The 18,796-nt window shown below is 48.7% G+C and overlaps 1 protein-coding gene across 4 annotated transcripts in view; it reads right to left on the bottom strand.

The window, feature by feature from the left end:
- TAOK1 (TAO kinase 1) overlaps positions 1–18,796 on the bottom strand; it is a 1,366,047-nt gene that overhangs the window by 562,245 nt on the left and 785,006 nt on the right. For all 4 annotated transcript variants that reach the window (XM_085649205.1, XM_085649204.1, XM_085649206.1 and 1 more), the window contains exon 11: positions 14,384–14,551. In XM_085649205.1, coding sequence (XP_085505331.1) covers positions 14,384–14,551 — 168 coding nt within the window. The remainder of the gene's footprint in view (positions 1–14,383; positions 14,552–18,796) is intronic.

The raw sequence follows: 18,796 nt of genomic DNA, 5'->3' as shown, positions 1-18,796 counted from the left end.
CTCTGAATGTTTTTCGCCAGCAGGGAAAGATGGAGAGTAGTAACAACAGTGAAGAAACCCATGTGTGTTGTATCTAAATAAGATAGACTGGAACGGATACAGGTAGCCGGGGAGGAGGGTGGGCGTGTGTAGATCTGCAGCTCTACATGCCAAGAACAGATGCATACTGGTAAGTAGCATACTCCGTTCGAGGCATATGAGCTGCAGATTACACACTTTTGCATAGACTATATAGCAGTTCCCAACCTTAGCGGCGACTACCGGTATCTGTTGCAGTGGTTTGAAGGAATATGCTACTTACCAGTATGCATCTGTTCTTGGCATGTAGAGCTGCAGATCTATACACTGTGCATAGATCGCCATCTGGTGTTGGGCCCGGATGTTTGCAGTTTGTTTTTCTTCTTGGACAGTCTTTGGAAGTCACGAGTTCGGTGACTCCTCCTTCGGTCCGTACTGCGCATGGGCTTCGGCTCCATCCTCAGATTGTTTTTCGCCAGCAGGGAAAAGATGGAGCGTAGTGATAATAGTAAGAAACCCATGTGTGTTGTATCTAAATAAGATAGACTGGAACGGATACAGGTAACCGGGGAGGCGGGTGGGCGTGTACAGATCTGCAGCTCTACATGCCAAGAACAGATGCATACTGGTAAGTAGCATATTCCGTTGAGGCATATGAGCTGCAGATTATACACTGTGCATAGATTATATAGCAGTACCCAACCCTAGCGACGACCACCGGTATCCGTTGCAGTGGTTTGAAATAGTGTCTTTAGTACAGCCTGGCCCACACTAGCTTGTTGTTTGGAGTGCACGTCTACACAGTAATGTTTTGTGAAGGTGTGCGGTGTTGACCATGTGGCTGCTTTGCAGATGTCATCTAAGGGTATGTTCCCTAGAAAAGCCATAGAAGCCCCTATCTTTCTTGTGGAGTGGGCTTTAGGTGGAACAGATAATGTTCTTTTTGCTTTGTGATAGCAAATTTGTATGCACTTTACAATCCACCTAGCTATCCCTGATTTTGAGATGGGGTTGCCTTTGTGCGGCGGAGAGAAGGAGACAAACAACTGTTTAGTCTTTCTGAAAGGTTGCGTTCTTTGTATGTAGTACAGTAAAGCCCTTTTAACATCAAGTGTATGTAGAGCCCTTTCCGCAACAGATTGGGGTTGCGAGAAAAAAAACGGTAATTCCACCGATTGATTAAGATGGAAAGGGGAAATGACCTTGGGCAGAAATTTTGGATTTGTGCGAAGTATCACCTTGCTGTGATGTATCTGTAAAAAGGGTTCTTGTAAAGTGAACGCTTGTATCTCACTAACCCTTCTAAGGGAAGTGATAGCTACGAGGAAAGCTGTTTTCCAAGTAAGGAACTGTAGCTCACATTTATGCATTGGTTCGAAAGGCGGATCCATTAGCCTTGTAAGAACTACGTTTAGATTCCACACAGGTGAGGGTGGTGCCCTGGGTGGAATTACTCTTAAGGCCTTCCATGAAGGCTTTAATAGCAGGTACTCTGAAAAGTGATAAATGCTGTCTGTTTTGCAGGTAAGCAGCAATTGCTGCTAGGTGTAGACGGATGGATGAGTACGCCAGGTTACACCTTTGAAGATGGAGCAGATAGCATATGATGTGCTGTATGGATACATCTAAAGGGTTGATTGTATTGTTACGGCAGTAAACAACAAATCTCTTCCACTTTGCGGCATAGCATGCCGAGTCGTAGGACGTCTGGCTTCCCTGATAATGTTCATGCAATCAGGGGGAAGATTAAGGTATCCAAATTCTAAGATTTCAGGAGCCAGATCGCAAGGTTGAGCTGAGCTGGGTCCGGGTGCCTGATTTCTCCATGGTTCTGGGTTAGGAGGCATGGGGACAGGTGCAGTTCTTGATGTGGTACCACCGAGAGCTGTAGTAGTGTGGTGTACCACGGCTGCCTGGCCCATGTTGGGGCTACCAGAATGAGTGTGAGGGAGTGCTGTTGTAGCTTCCTTACCACTAATGGAATTAGTAGGAGAGGTGGAAAGGCGTATGCAAATTTGCCTGACCAGTTCATCCATATCGCATTGCCTTTGGACAATGGGTGTGGGTATCTGGCGGCGAAGCTTGGGCATTTTTTGTTTTCGTGGGTGGCGAAGAGGTCTATCTGAGGATGCCCCCACTTGTGAAAGAATGGGTGAAGAACTTGTGGATGCAGTTCCCATTCGTGCATTTGCTGCGTTTGTCTGCTGAGCAGATCTGCCATGGTGTTTTGTATACCTGGGACGTGCTGTGCCAGGAGAAAGATTTTTTGTGGGATTGCCCATCTCCATATGCTCTGTGAAAAGCGAGAGAGCTGGGGAGAGCGTGTCCCCCCCTGTTTTTGAATATAATACATTGCACTCCTATTGTCTGTGTGAATGAGGACTGCCTTGGCTGAGATTTGTTTCTGAAACGATTTCAGGGCTAGAAAGATCGCCAATAACTCCAGATGATTGATGTGGAGTAACCTCTGTTGTGGCGTCCATACACCTTGCACTGTGAGGTGTAATAGGTGCGCTCCCCAGCCAGAGAGCGATGCGTCCGTTGTTAGAATCACCTGAGGAACCAGGTCCAGGAACGGTCGCCCTTTGGAAAGGTTTGTGGTGTTCCACCACTGCAGAGAGCGATGGGTGCGACCGTCCACCAACACCAGATCCGTCAGCTGTCCCTGGGCCTGGTTCCACTGGCGTGCTAAGCACTCTTGGAGTGGACGCATGTGAAGTCTTGCATGAGCCACTATGAAGATGCAAGATGCCATCATCCCTATTAGTTACATGAACACTCTTGCTGGGAGAGAGTGCTGAAGAAAGAATCTTTGGCGCAAGACTTGTATGCTTGCGATTCTGGCTGAGTTGGGATAGGCTATGGCTCTTGAGGTGTCTATAGTGGCACCGAGGTATTGTTTTGTGTGAGACGGTATCAAGTGGGACTTTTGGTGGTTCACCGTGAAGCCTAGCTGGTGGAGTAGTTGGATGGTAGTGTTTGTATGCTGCACACACTGGTGGTAGGACGCGGCTTTTATGAGCCAGTCGTCCAGATAGGGGAAGACGTGAATGTTCTGTCTTCTGAGGTGTGCTGCCACTACTTCCAGGCATTTGGTAAACACCCGTGGTGCGGTTGTGACCCCAAAGGGGAGAACCTTGAACTGATAATGTTGGCCGTCCACCACAAATCGGAGGTACTTTCTGTGAGCAGGGTGTATTGGAATATGAAAGTATGCGTCTTTCAAGTCCAGTGTAGCGAGAAAGTCGCCCTGACAGAGGAGTGGGAGAACTTGTTGGAGAGTTACCATGTGAAAATGGTCTGAATGGATATATGCATTTAGAGGCCGGAGGTCTAGAATGGGCCGTAGGGTCTCGTCCTTCTTTGGTATTAGAAAGTACAGAGAGTAGACCCCTAAATTTTGCTGATTGATGGGGACTTGCTCTATAGCTTGTTTTTGTAGGAGGGAGAGTACCTCTTGTTTCAGAAGTGTGGTATGTTCTTGTGACATCGCACGGTGTCTGGGTGGAATGGTTGGGGGGGTAGAAGTTAGTTGGAGACAGTACCCTGACCGAATAATTTGGGTCACCCATTTGTCTGATGTTATGGTCTCCCAGGTTTGAAGGAAATCTTGTAGTCTGCCCCCGACCGGAGTGGAATGGTCTGGGGGGAGCGGGGGAAAGTCGTTGTGTGGGCGGTGTGGCAGAACGGGCGGTGTTGGTTTTGCCCCTGCCTTTATTATTGTTTCCCCGATATCCACCTCTTGGATAGCCCTTTGTGAAGGTATTTTGAGGAGGGGACTTATAGGATGTGGAGGCATTATCGGAAGAGTAGCCTCTGCCAGAGCCTCGAAAGGAGGAACGGCGAAAGGAGCGTCTAGGGGTGTGTGATTGTAGTGCTCCCATAGACTTTGCCGTATCTGTATCCTTCTTCATTTTTTCCCAGGCTTTGTCTACTTTTGGGCCAAATAAGTGTTGTTGGTCAAAAGGGTGGTTTAGTATAGACGCTTGGACCTCTGGTTTAAAGCCAGAGATCCTGAGCCAGGCGTGGCGGCGAAGCAGAACACTGGTGTTTATAGCCCTGGAAGCTGTGTCTGCTGCGTCAAGGGCACATTTAATAGAGGTGTTGGTAATAATCTTTCCCTCTTGTATTAGTTCACTAGCCTTATTTTTATATTTCTCTGGGAGGTGTTGCATAAGAGCCTCTAGTTCATCATAGTGTGCTCTGTCGTAACGCGCCAGTAACGCTTGCGTGTTGGCGATGCGCCACATATTGGCAGCTTGCGAGGCAGTGCGTTTGCCTGACGCGTCTAGGAGCTTGGACTCCTTATCGGGTGGCGGAGCTTCACCTGATGACTGAGAATTAGAGCGCTTCCTAGCTGTGGATACCACTAATGAGTCTAGGGGCGCAGGTCCTTTAATATAGGCAGGATCTGTGCGGGCTGCCTTGTATTTCTTTTCTATTCTGGGTTTAAGACCCTAGCTCTGACGGGGTCTTTGAAAACCTCTGTCGCATGTTTGGTCACCCCCTTAAGCATGGGTAATATAGCAGTTGATTTATCTGCTATGTCAAACGTGTCAAGTAGGAAATCTTCCTCAACTGGATCACTGTGTAACTCCACCCCATGATAATGTGCCGCCCGTTGTAAGAGGTAGTGGAACCTCAGGGAGTCCTCTGGTGGAGATGGCCTGGATGGATAAAGATCATCCTGAGGCACATCTGGGACATCTGGATTGTGATAATCCTCCCATGGGTCAGGTGTTCCCGGAGGGGTGGGGTCCTGCGGGGCATCTGTTGGATAATAGAATGGATCCCCTTGGTCATCAGGGTCTGGAGACGGGGTTGGAGAGTGATGAGGCAAGGGTGGAGAAGGTGGGGACGGAGATGGAGGGAGTGGAGGAGGTGGAGGTGGTGGGGAGGGTACTCTGAATGGGGATGTGGCAGAGTCCTTCCGTTTTGGTGGTGGAGGAGGTGCTGGCTTGTCTAAATGTCTTTTCTTGGAAGACAAAGTCAAATGTCCAGTCTTTGGATCCTTGGTTAAAGTCTTTTGGAGAGGATCTGGCGTGAAAAGCTCCTCCGGCACCGATTCCTCTACCAGTGCCGATGTTTTCAGAACCGAGGGCTTCGTTGGTTTATCCGCGCCATGCTTTCTCGGGCCTCCGATTTTTTGTTCGGCGCCGAGGCAGGCTTCGACACGGAAGCGTCGGTGCCGAGGGGCTTATGTTTGGTCGGCACCGAGAGGCCAGGTTTCGACACCGATGGCTTCAGAGCGGAGCTGGTTTTCTTCGGCGCCGAAGGGTGTTTTTCGGCGCCGCTAGGAGGCTGGCTCAAGCCCGAGCCGCCAGGAGACTTGTGATGCTTTTTCACCGGGCCCGAAGGTGGGGTGATGGAAGCGGTATGCTTGGTTTTCCCTAGGCCCGGGGGCGAAGGGGTAACCGGAGTCTTTCGGTATGGGCGCGGGAGGGGGTAGAGTACTCACGACCCTCTGCGCCGGCGTGATCTCCTCACCGTCGGAGTCGTCGGCTTCGGAAGCGCTGACGACGTCGTCCTCCTGTTCGGTGTGCTGCTGTCCCAAAGCCCCTGTATCTTTTCCGAAGATGTCAGGTGGAACCGAGGTCGATGAGTGCGCCATGGTGCGTCGAGCTCGTCGATCCCGAATGGTCTTTTTCGATCGAAAAGACATGCAGGCGGGGCAGTCTTGGGCCTCGTGTTCGGGAGAGAGGCAGAGGTTGCACACCTGATGGAGATCGGTGTGGGGAAATTTAGACCCACATTTTGGGCACTTCTTGAAGGGAGTCCTTTCCATCGGCCGAGACCGGAGTCGAGGTAGGCCCGAAGGCCGCTGCCGATGCCTGGAATCGAGGAAGTGCCGAAAAGAGAGATGAAGAAGCCGATTTTCGTCTGAAGAGTCTCGATGGACGAGGATTTTTCGTCGAAGGTCGAACTGGAAAGGTTCAAAGCCGGAGCACGAAGTATAACATCCGAGCCCAATGGCGGAAAAAAACAATCTGAGGATGGAGCCGAAGCCCATGCGCAGTACGGACCGAAGGAGGAGTCACCGACCTCGTGACTTCCAAAGACTGTCCAAGAAGAAAAACAAACTGCAAACATCCGGGCCCAACACCAGATGGCGATCTATGCACAGTGTATAATCTGCAGCTCATATGCCTCGAACATAGTGTTAATACAGCCTGGCCCACACTAGCTTGTTGCTTGGTTTGCACATCTACACAATAGTGTTTAGTGAAAGTGTGCGGTGTTGACCATGTAGCTGCTTTGCAGATATCATCTAGTGGGATGTTCCCTAGAAAAGCCATGGAAGCCCTTTTCTACAGTGTAGAATGGCTTTTAGGGGGAACGGAAAGGGTTCGTTTTGCTTTGTGGTAGCAAATCTGGATGCATTTTACAATCCACCTAGCTATCCCTGATTTTGAGATGGGGTTGCCCTTGTGTGGTGGAGAGAAAGAGACAAACAGTTGTTTGGTGTTTCTGAAAGGTTGTGTTCTTTGGATATAGTAAAGTAAGGCTCGTTTGACATCTAGCGTGTGTAGAGCCCTTTCTGCAACGGTCTGAGGTTGCGAGAAAAATACTGGTAATTCTACAGATTGGTTTAGGTGAAAAGGGGAAATGACTTTAGGTAGGAATTTTGGGTTGGTATGGAGAACAACCTTGTTTTGGTGCATTTGAAGAAAAGGTTCTTGTATGGTAAGTGCTTGTATCTCACTGACCCTTCTAAGGGAAGTGATGGCTACAAGCAAAGCTGTTTTTCCATATGAGGAATTGCAGTTCGTATTTATGCAAAGGTTCGAAGGGAGGCCCCATTAGCCTTGTGAGCACGATATTTAAGTTCCACACAGGTGAGGGTGGTACTCTGGGGGGAATTATTCTTTTGAGGCCTTCCATGAAGGCTTTAATGGCAGGTACTCTGAAAACTGATAGGTGCTGCCTGTTTTGTAAGTAAACTGCAATTGCTGCGAGGTGTAGCCGAATGGAGGCATAGGCTAGATTACACCTTTGTAGGTGGAGTAAGTAGCATATGATGTGTTGTATAGACACGTCTAGAGGATTGATTGTGTTGTTATGGCAATAAACAACAAATCTTTTCGACTTGGCAGCGTAGCAGGCTCTAGTGGTAGGGCGTCTAGATTCTCTGATGACGTTCATACAGTCAGGGGGAAGGTTTAGGTACCCGAATTCCTGGATTTCAGGAGCCAGATCGCAAGGTTGAGCTGAGCTGGGTCCGGGTGCCTGATCTCTCCATGGTTCTGGGTTAGGAGGCATGGTGAGAGGTGTAGCTTTTGGAGTGGTACTACCGAGAGTTCCAGCAGCGTGGTGTACCACGGTTGTCTGGCCCACGTTGGAGCTACTAGGATCAGTGTGAGCGAGTGCTGTTGTAGCTTTCGCACCACTAATGGAATGAGTGGGTGAGGCGGAAAAGCGTACGCAAATTTGCCTGACCAGTTCTCCTGGGACATGTTGAGCTAGGAGAAAGATTGTGTGGGGAATTGCCCATCTCCATATGCTCTGCGCTAATTGAGAGAGCTGTGGAGAGTTTGTGCCGCCTTGTTTTTGAATATAATACATGGCCGTCATGTTGTCTGTGCGAATGAGGACTGCCTTGCCTGAAATCCGTGGTTGAAAGGATTTCAGGGCTAGAAAGATTGCTAGTAACTCCAGATGGTTGATATGGAGTAACTTTTGTTGCGGCGTCCATGTGCCCTGCACTGTGAGGTGTAATAGATGAGCTCCCCAGCCGGAGAGCGATGCGTCCGTTGTTAGTATTATTTGGGGAACCGGGTCCAGGAACGGTCGACCTTTGGAAAGGTTTGTGGTGTACCAACACTGCAGAGAGCGATGGGTGCGACCGTCTACCAACACCAGATCTGTCAGTTGCCCCTGGGCCTGGTTCCATTGGCGCGCTAAGCACTCTTGGAGTGGACGCATCTGGAGTCTTGCGTGAGGCACTTTGAAAATGCAAGAGGCCATCATCCCTATCAGTTGCATAAACACTCGTGCTGGAAGGGAGTGTTGATGTACGAATTTTTGTCGCAAAGCCTGAATGCTTGCAATCCTGGCCGGATTGGGGTAGGCTATTGCTTTTGAGGTGTCTAGGGTGGCACCGAGGTATTGTTTTATGTGGGATGGTGTTAGCTGGGACATTTGGTGGTTCACCGTGAAGCCTAGTTGGTGAAGTAGTTGGATTGTGGTGGCGGTGTGGTGTACACATTGGTTGTATGAAGTGGCTTTTATCAGCCAATCGTCCAAGTATGGGAAGACGTGAATGTGCTGTCTTCTGAGGTGTGCCGCCACCACCGCTAGGCACTTGGTGAATACCCTTGGTGCTGTTGTGACTCCGAACGGGAGCACTTTGAATTGGTAGTATTGTCCGTCCACTACAAATCTGAGGTACTTTCTGTGAGCATGATGTACTGGAATGTGGAAGTATGCGTCTTTCAAGTCCAGTGTGGTGAGAAAGTTGTTCTGGGAGAGGAGCGGAAGTACCTGCTGAAGCGTTACCATGTGAAAATGGTCTGAGTGTATGTGTGTGTTTAGGGGCAGGAGATCTAGAATAGGTCGTAGAGTCTCGTCCCTTTTTGGTATTAGAAAATATAGGGAGTAAACCCCCAAATGTTGTTGATTGACAGCAACATGTTCTATTGCCTGTTTTTGTAGGAGGGAGATTACCTCCTGCCTTAGCAATGTGGAATGTTCTTGTGACATTGGGCGTTGCCTGGGTGGAATGTTTGGGGGGGGTAGATGTTAATTCCAGGCAGTATCCTGACCGAATTATTTGGGTCACCCATTTGTCTGAGGTGATGGTCTCCCAGACATGAAGGAAATTTGTGAGTCTGCCCCCGACTGGAGTGGAATGGTCGGGGGGGGGGGGGGGGGGCTTGGGGGGGGGTAGTCATTGGGTAGTAGGTGTGGCAGAACGGGTGTTTGTTTTGCCTCTGCCCTTGATGTTGTTACCCCTGTAGCCGCCTCTTTGGTAACCTTTTGTAAAGGTGGTCTGAGTAGGGGACTTGTACGATGTGGAAGCTGTGTCTGAGGAGTAGCCTCTGGATGCACTCTGAAAGGATGAGCGGCGAAAGGAGCGTCTGGGCGGGTGAGACTGTAAGGCCACCATGGATTTTGCTGTATCCGTGTCCTTTTTCCTCTTTTCTAAGGCCTCATCCACCTTTGGCCCGAATAGATATTCCTGGTCAAAGGGATGGTTAAGGATAGAGGCTTGTACTTCTGGTTTAAACCCAGATACCCTTAACCAAGCATGACGACGGAGAAGGACGCTGGTGTTAATGGCCCTGGAGGCTGTGTCTGCTGCGTCTAGGGCACAACGTATAGAGGTGTTTGTGATTGTTTTACCCTCTTGAATCAACTTGTTGGCTTTACTTTTATATTTTTCAGGGAGATGTTGCATTATGCTCTCTAATTCGTCATAATGAGCCCTGTCATATCTGGCCAGCAGTGCCTGAGTGTTTGCTACACGCCATATGTTGGCGGCCTGGGATGCTGTGCGTTTGCCTGAAGCATCTAGCAGTTTTGATTCCTTGTCAGGTGGTGGTGCATCGCCTGACGCTTGTGAGTTTGCCCTTTTACGTGCCGTAGAGACCACTAAGGAATCTAGTGGCGCTGGTCCTCTAATGTAAGAGGGATCTGAGGGAGCAGATTTGTACTTCTTTTCGATACATGGGTTAAGGACCCTGGCTCTAACTGGGTCTTTAAAAACTTCTGCCGCATGCTTTACCACCCCTTTGAGAATGGGCAGTATTGAGGTGGACCTCTGTGTAGTATCCAATGTGTCTAGGAGGAAATCTTCCTCCACAGGGTCATTATGCATGTCCACCCCATGATAATGTGCTGCTCTTTGCAGAAGGTGGTTAAACCCTAGTGAATCTTCAGGTGGAGATGGTCTAGAAGGGAAAATATCGTCTTGTGGGACGTTTGGGATATCTGGTATATGGTAATCGTCCCATGGATCTGGAGATCCTGTAGGGGTGGGGTCTTGTGGCACATCCCCTGAATCATAATATGGGTCCCCATGATCATCATCGTCTGGAGACAGAGTAGGAGAACGATGAGATGGGGGTGGAGGGGGTGGAGGTGTGGAAGGAGGAGGAGGTGGAGGAGGAGGGGAAGGTATTCTGAATGGAGAGGTAGCAGAGTCCTTCCTCTTTGGAGGTGGAGGCGGAGCAGGCTTCTCCAAATGTCTCTTCTTAGTAGAGAGCCTCAAATGTCCAGTTTTTGGATCCTTGGTAAGAGTTTTTTGCAAGGGATCCGGTGTAAATAACAGTGGTGAGTTAATTTGGTCCGTCGGCGCCGAAGGCATCAGGCCGATGATTTTTTAGGTTTTTGCCATGCCGGTTTGATGTTTAGAACCCAGCTTGGGACCCTCCGGTCTCTTGGTCGGCGCCGAGATGTGCTTCGGCTTGGAAGTGTCTGTGCCGGTGGCCTTGTGTGGTTTGGTCTGCACCGAAGATGGCGTTGGTGCCGAAGGGCTGGGTTTCGGTGCGAGCTCTGTGTCGAGGTGGAGGCCGTCTTATTTTTCGGTGCCGAAGTGTGTTTCTCGGCACCGCTGCCAAGCTGGCCCGAGCCGCCGGAAGGCTTACTTGGCTTCTTCACCGGGCCCGAAGGTGGGGTGTGTGAAGCAGTGTCTCTGGTCTTGCCTACGCCCGGAGGCGAAGGCGTGACCGCAGCCTTTTTGGGTGTCGGCGCGGGTGTGGGAGGGGGTAGATTGGTACTTACGACCCTCTGCGCCGGGGTGATGTCCTTCACATCTCACTCGTCGGCCTAGGAAGCGCTGACGAGGTCCTCTTCGGTACGATGATGTTCCGGATCGTCGATGTCGTCTCCGAAGATGTCGACTGGAATGGACGTCGAGGAGTGTGCCATGTTCTTCTGGCTCTTCGGACCCGAATAGTCATTTTGGATCGGAAAGACTTACAGGCCGGACAGTCTCGAGCCTCGTGTTCCGGGGAGAGGCAAAGGTTGCATACCTCATGCAGATCGGTGTGGGGAAATTTGGACCCACATTGAGGGCACTTTTTAAATGGAGTTCTTTGCATGAGCCAGGACCAGAGCCCGAAGGCTGCCGTCGACGACTGGAACTGAAGGTTTGTGTCGATGAGAAGGAGCGTTGATTGAAGAGATCGTGATCGAAACAATACAGCGATTGGGGTGAGGATTGCGTGTCGATCGTCAAACTGGAAGCTGTTCGGAACCGGAGCGCGAAGATCACATCCGAGCCCGATGGCGGAAAAAAACAATCCGAGGATGGAGCCGAAGCCCATGCGCAATACGATCCAAAGGAGGAGTCACCGACCTCGTGACTTCCAAAGACTTTCCAAGAGGAAAAACAAACTGCAAACATCCAGGCCCAACACCACATGGCGATCTATGCAAAAGTGTGTAATTTGCAGCTCATATGCCTCGAACACATTTTTTTCACAAATTAGCCCAGACCCTTGGATTCCCTATTCGGAGGGGCGGAAGGGACTGCACCACCAAACTCTCTGGGGTGGGGTGTTGGCTGAGGAACTTTGGGTCTCCCAGAGCTGGGCGATCGCGGCATGCAATCGTCCTATTCACAGGAGCCCCTGTGCAAGGCTTGGACCATGTTCCTAGAAAGACATCTGTAAGTGCCTCATTAAAGGGCAATAGGGGTTCTGAGGTGGAAGCCCCAGGTTGAAGCACTTCGGTCAGGAGATTAGTCCTGACCTGCACTGAGGGCAGCTCCAGTACAAGGACCTCAGCTGCCCTCTTAACCACCATGACATAGGACGCCCCTTCCTCCGTATCCACTGTAGGAGGAGAGAGAGCATGCCAGTGTCTGGGGAAGTATCCAGACCACTAGCTTCCCCAAGTTCCCCATACCAGCCCATAGTCTCCTCTGAGACATTCTGGTTCTCTAGTGGGTCTCAAGACTCCTCCCATTCCTCTCCTGAGCCCAGCACTTCCACAAAGTGCTTATTCGAAAACATAAAACCCTTGGGTTCTGTCGACACCGTTCCGGCTCCGTGTCTGCAGGGATGAGGATGGGGCTTGAGCCACTGACGGGCGGTGACCCGGATCGGATCCCTGAGGCCCCACCGGCGCCGTAGCTGAAGCCGACAGCGTCGAACCCGATTGGACCCCATCCAACCTTGCGGGGCCCGAGGGCTCACCAACAGGGTCGTTCCGCTCAAATATGGGGTGCATGGCCTCGTAAAAATTGAGCGGGAGTCGCTCCAGCTCCTGGAGAAAGAGGGAGGCGCGAAGTCGACTCAGGTTCCGGCTCCGCAGAACCGTGCCTAGAGCGTCAGTGCTCCTTACCTCTCACGACGAAGGACACCAGTTGAGGTGACGTCGAAGTTCGCTTGGACTGCTTCTTCTTCTTGTGCCTCTTCTGAGTGTCTAGACGACCATGAATGGGAGGAAGGGGACTTGGGGCTCCGTGAGCGGTCCTGCGACCTCCTCGGAGTCTTGCTTAACGGTGTCGACTGCCAGGCCACGAGCAACTATACTGCCCGCTTCCTCAAGGTCTTCGGAGGAATCACCCGACAGTCTGAACAGGACTTCGAATCGTGGTCACGTTCAAGACACCACAGACATATGCGGTGGGGATCGGTAACCAACATCATGCGGGAACAAGTCCTGCATGGTTTAAAACATGTCTTCCTACCAGACATCCCTCGCACACGAAGTCGCTACTCAAAAAATGTCGACAAAAGTCGAGACAAATGTCTGCCAAAAATCAGCAGAAGGGTATCTCTTCCCAAATCAGCGCTTAACTGGTGCGAAAAGAAAAGAACTGACGTTGCGCGCCCGGGTGGCGCATATGTAGGCACCACGATGTCATAACCGAAGCCAATGACATCAAGCGGAGATGAATGGAACCACCTGACGTCGCACGCAAGGAGTATTGCTCAGCAAAAGTTTCCGGATCCAGCCTGAAGCCTGGGGAATTCAAAGGTAAGGAATCTGCAGCTAGAAGTCTCTATCAGATGCTATGTGCACACAACCCGCAAGAATGGAACTAATCAAGCACAGGCATATTGCACACTCACAATAAAACCAACTTGCCACCGAGGTACCCGAGGAGTTGCTCATGGTGGCTAGGTGCTTAGAATGCTCAGCGCTGCAGTCTCCACATGAAGGCAGATGAGAACGCCTTTGCAGGTACGATGTCACCTGGTAGACTCAATGGTTGGCAACTCATCACCAAAATGTTGGACTGGGGGGTGAGTGCTTGGATTGTTCAACACTCCGTCCATCATCCCCTTTGGTTTTGCTGAATGCGTCGTCCAGAAAGGGTTTGGCTCCAATCAGAAAGTCTTAATTCAACCCGCCTGAGCGTGACTTACCTGTGCCAGCACAACACAACTGCCACATGTAGAACCCCCATGCTTCGGGAATTTACAACAGAACATTCACAGTAAAGATTCCAAAGCATGTCTAAAAGACACATCACTATCCCTTTTATGTTCTTCACGTCCTGGTCACAGCAAGGGTCAACACAAAAAAGGGTTCCCAACAATTCAGAAACAGATAGGCACATACTGCCTTATGTTGTCCGATTACTGCATGTCATGAAGTTTAATTGAAAGGCTTCATTGGACAACACATTCTGTTGAGAGCGCTATTGTCTTTAAATCACTTAAATTGAGCCGCATGGGTTAACACACCTTAAGTCACGGCTAAGAACAGAACTTAATTTTTTTTGATTTTGAACGAGGACTGCTAAACTCACTGCATCATCGCCACAGAAAGACCCACAACACACAAAGCAAGCTGTCACAATTAACTCTTTCCAATATCACAAGACTGGCATGCCTGACGTGACACTGAAATTAGTCACTGCACAGGACGCTTATAAAATGTATATAAGAAACTAAAAACCATAAATTATGACTAGCAACTAAAAAGTCTTAACATCAATACAGAAGTTAATTTACTCCAAGTTTGATATACATAAAACTGCTGATTATAGAATATAACCTACCTACAGAAGAAAATTAACTTGCACAATGTGCCCCGATAGTTCTGTGGTTGCATGAGATTTTTATTCTGGAAATGTTACTAAGTTAGAAACAGATCTACTCTTTGTTTCAAACAGCAGATCCTGCTTCTCATACATAAAGTTTTTATTCCCAATTTTTTAAAGAAAATACAGTAATTAAGCTTTAGAATCTACTCTGAGCGTATTACAAATAATTTCTGTTCCATTAAAAGAGATGCGAGCCAAAGCACAATACAGCATGTTATTAACCGTGTCTCCTCAATACAGTGCATCTAGTTAAGTTTCTAGTTTTGTAACTGTGCCTACCTTGTGGATTGATAGAAAGTGGGAGAAAAACACAAGTGCACGGTGTTTCAAACCAATATTCTTTGGCTCAACTTCACTACTCACCTCCTCTTCTTCCTGTGCTTCCACTGCTGGACCATTATGTGCCTCCTGAAAGAGCAGCTTCTTCATCTTGCGATACTGTAAATTGTCCAGCTCCCTCACTGCGTCCTTTGTTCTCTGGATCAGGTCAATTAGCACAGTTTCTGGCCTCTCTCGGAGAACAAACATGTGCTATGAAATAATTACAAATAAAAACAGGTATTATGTGATGTCAGGCAACGAACTATACTTTCTATTATGTGGCAATACGATGCGAAGGCCAAACTTCAAATGGTAGCTAATTGCTACTCCAAACTGACAATCTCTTATAAATGGACTACAATAGTGACTAAACTATTAAGTAGGAGGGCATCACTTTTCCTATCTGTTTACTGTTGTACTCCCAACACAGAGGTTACATATAAGCTAGCAGACAGGAACGGAAAGTTAGTTAATTGTAATCATATTTCTGCTTTTGAGGTATTATCTTTATATTGGAATAAAATGTGCAATCTCTAAAGTGGTTTGGAATCTATAAAGACATCCTGGATCTACATCAGTAATAAAAGAAACATTATGCGAAACAAATGGCCATTGGACAGCAGCACTTTGTCTTTTTTTCTGTTTCAGTGAGGAAGGAGGAAATCCATCTGAGCGCATACCCTTGGGCGCTGATATGGTGTAGTCTTTCGATCAGTGTGTGGTGGGATATGGTGACAGAGGCTGCCGAGATTTCAAAATGGATCAAAGCTGCTGTTTCTCCTTGGTCTAGGAGGGTTCAAATGTCATTGGTGGTTGCGATCAGGGCGGTTTCGGTGCTGTGATTGCTGCGTAAGCCGGATTGGGATGCTTGGAGTAGCTGGTTCTGCTCCAGGTCTGTCATGAGTTGATTGTGGATGATCTTTCCCAGTACCTTCACTGGGAATGGGAGCAGGGAGATTGGCCGGTAGTTTTTGAGTTCACTGGGGTCAGCGGATGGTTTTTTGAGTAGTGGTCTGACTTTGGTGTGTTTCCAGGCATTGGCCGATCCTCAGGTTTCTGAGATTGAAGATGTGGTGCAGGCATGAGCTAGTGGGAGCTCCAGAGGGAATGGATTTCATGGTTTTCATGGTGGAGGAGATTTCCTGGTTGGAGAGGAAGTTCCAGATGGTCAGTGTGTGGTACATGCAGGTTATAGTTGTGGGGTGTCTGTTGAGGAAGTTCGTAGGTGTGGGATGGGATTAGAAGTTTCTGTATATGGTTGGGATCTAGTTGTGGGAGAAGTGGGCGAGGATATCGCACAGCTCCTGTTAGGATGTGATGTTATTTTCACTGGCAGCCGGGTCGGAGAATTCCTTAACAATGTTGAAATGTTCCTTGGCCTTGTTGGCGCTGGTTTTGCTTTGTGCCGTAAGGGCTGTCTTTGTTGTTGCCCTCAGTAGACAGTGGTGAAGTTGAGGAAGGTCTTGAAGGCTGTCCTGTCGGAGGTGTCCTTGCTGGTGTGCAATCTCCTCTCCAACTGTGTGCCATCTTGTTTTGCTGTTCTGGGTTTTTGGGTGTACCAGTTGGCATTTTTGGAGAATTTTCTCGGAATGTTGTTTATGTAGATGATGCTGTCTGTGGAACTGGTGATTCAGGTGTTGGAGGGATTGGGGGGTTCGCCTAGCTGGTCTCTTTGGGGTTGGCGGTGCAGGGGCTGGAAATGCTGAAGTGGACAATGGAGTTCCATGTGAGTTCTGGGACATGGCTATATTGAGGGACCCACAATATGTATTTTGTGAAGGTCATTCACGACAGGTCCTCAGGTTCAGATTTATGCATGTGATCACATGTAAGGCTTCTCCATTTGAGAACACTGTTTACTTTAGAAACTTGATTCAATCTTTGTCATTTAAGATCATAAAAGTACATAGAAAAGCAAGAAACTGTAGAATATTACAGTGGTCCGCACACAGTGGCAATTCGTATGTTTAAAAAAAAAAAAACATTTTAACAAAATTCATTTAAAAGAACCCTATGTACATACACAGATGCCAGATTTAAAAAGTAAGCTAAAATACACTTTATCTGGTATTGAGTTATAACTAGCTTAAATAGTAAAGACCATATCCCATTATGAGCCCAAAAACTCCCTTTTTTTTCATGCAGGCCTACAAAAATGACGCTACCGTAGAGCAGACTAGAGGATAAGGCAGTGATTTTAAAAAATACAGTGCAACCATACATTGTTTAGAATTATCCCACTTCAAAATTGATACAATATATTCTCGCCTTTCTTTGGGATAAAATCCGCAGAAAAATAATAGGGGAAGACCAGTTTGGGTAGAATGCATATCACAGGGGCACAGGTTAAGTTCAGAGTGCTTGAACCTTTTAGCTGGGAACCCTACATCAATGGTATCCGGTTCATGCGGTATCTCAATATTATGAATTTATGTTGTGGCAGTGAAATAACGACTAGATAGAAATATCCTCTCTCTAACGTAGGTGGAGTAAATTGATAAGCGAGGACAACCTTTTTGTGGTAGTTCATCTGCCTTCGGGTAGGTTGGGCCCTCAGCATGAATATAGCCACCAGCCTTTGCCTTGACATCTTTCGGCAGGCTATTGGGTCCTTAAATAATTCTTTCAGCCCCATAGCGGTCAGCTCTAGTTCTATGTACTTTAACCATCTGATCCTGCTGTAGTTTTCCAATCTTAGGCAATCTATTTTTAAATTTTGGGTTAGAGTCACTGTATCCGTGCACCATATGGAGAGCCACATTAGGAACAGGGCTAGTCCAATTATGTCTGTGATATAGACTAAACCCAACTCTATGTTTAAAATATAGTTTGATTGGGATTGTGGGAGAGACACCAGTGACTTAAAAAAGCTATCCTCAATGGTTTGGAGTGAATCAATGGGAGCCATACCCCAGACATCTGCCCCATAGGTAGCTGCAGACTTAGTTTAGGCATGATAGATATGTTTAATAGCAGCTAGTGGTTTTGCATCCATCCTATTCATAAAGGCTTTTAGTGCTGATAGGCTACTCTCCATTCCCATTGCCGTTCCTTCCACTAACCGTGACCATGTTTGTTTTTTGCCAAACAGTACCCTTAAGTAAGGGAAGGACTCAACCACCTCAATTTTCCCTGAGTCCATGTGGAGGTATGGGGTTTTATCACGGTCGCCACCCCCGGCTATAATTGCAGATTACGTGGTCTTGTTAACTTTAAGGTTGGCCTGCTGGGCCAAGGAAAGAATGAAGAGGAGAACCTCTGAAAGAAAGGCAGAAAGGGGATCCTTACTGTGCACCATGCCACAAATTTGTTCCATCTACAAGCGTATACTGTTTTGGTAGAGGGACGCCTGGCTGCCAAGATAGCATTAGAGACTTCGGGAAGAAGGACGAAAGCTGTCAACTGTCGCCACTCAATCTACACGCAAGGAGGTGGAGGCTTGACAGGTTCGGGTGGAGGACAGTCCCCTGCTGCTGCAAAAGAAGATCCTCCCAAATAGGCAGTCTGAGTGGCAGATAAGTGCCCATGCTCAAGAGCTCAGGATACCAGACTCTCCATGCCCAATCTGGAGCCACAAGAATGACTTGGGCCCGGTAGCACTTGATCTTCAGTTCTCCGGGCAGAAGTGGTATAGGCGGAAAGGCATATAGAAGACCACATCTCCGAAAATTTGTCGCCGAGCGATAGCAGCCTTGGAAACGCCAGCGCGCAGTAGTGCTGACATTGCGCTTTCTCTTCAGAGGCGAAAAATCTAACCAAGGTTCTCCCCACTGCTGATGGAGATCTTGCAGCACCTCCGACTGGAGATGCCATTCGTGATCCATCATGCACCCACGGATGAGTTTGTCCGCCCTGGCGTTCAGACAACCTGTTAGGTGTTGAACCACCAGGAACATGCCCTGATGTTCCAGCCACGTCCAAAGGCAAAGAGCCTCCTGCCATGAGGTCCACGATCCCACCCCGACCTGTTTGTTGCAGTCCTACAAGGGGATGGTGTTGTTTGTGAACACCTGCACTACTCTTCCTTTGACAGAAGGAAGGAATGCCTTCAGTTAAAGACGAATCGCCCAAAGCTCCAGAAGGTTGATGTGCAGCTCTGACTACGCCGGAAACCAGAGGCCTCTGATCTCCGTCTCCCCCATGTGGCCGCCCCATCCCAGAAGTGATGCATCTGTCACCACTGTGAAATCTAGTTGGGGAAGGGAGAGGGACCTGCCATTGACCATATCCTGGTTCGTTAGCTACCACTGCAATTGATGTGCAGTGCCCTCAGGGATCTGGACACAATCAGAAAGATTCCCCTGATGCTGTGTGCACTGGAACTTCAGGTCCCACTGCAGAGCCTGCATATGCCACTTGGCATCGTCCACTAACAGGATGCAGGAGACCATAAGGCCCGTAGCCTCAGGGTCATTCTGACCAAAAGCCGGGATAGAGGCTGAAAAATCAGAATCA

The sequence above is a fragment of the Triturus cristatus genome, chromosome 3_2 (genome assembly GCF_964204655.1).
Source record: "Triturus cristatus chromosome 3_2, aTriCri1.1, whole genome shotgun sequence".
Lineage (NCBI taxonomy): Eukaryota > Metazoa > Chordata > Amphibia > Caudata > Salamandridae > Triturus > Triturus cristatus.
This window is presented reverse-complemented; position numbering and strand designations above follow the sequence as displayed.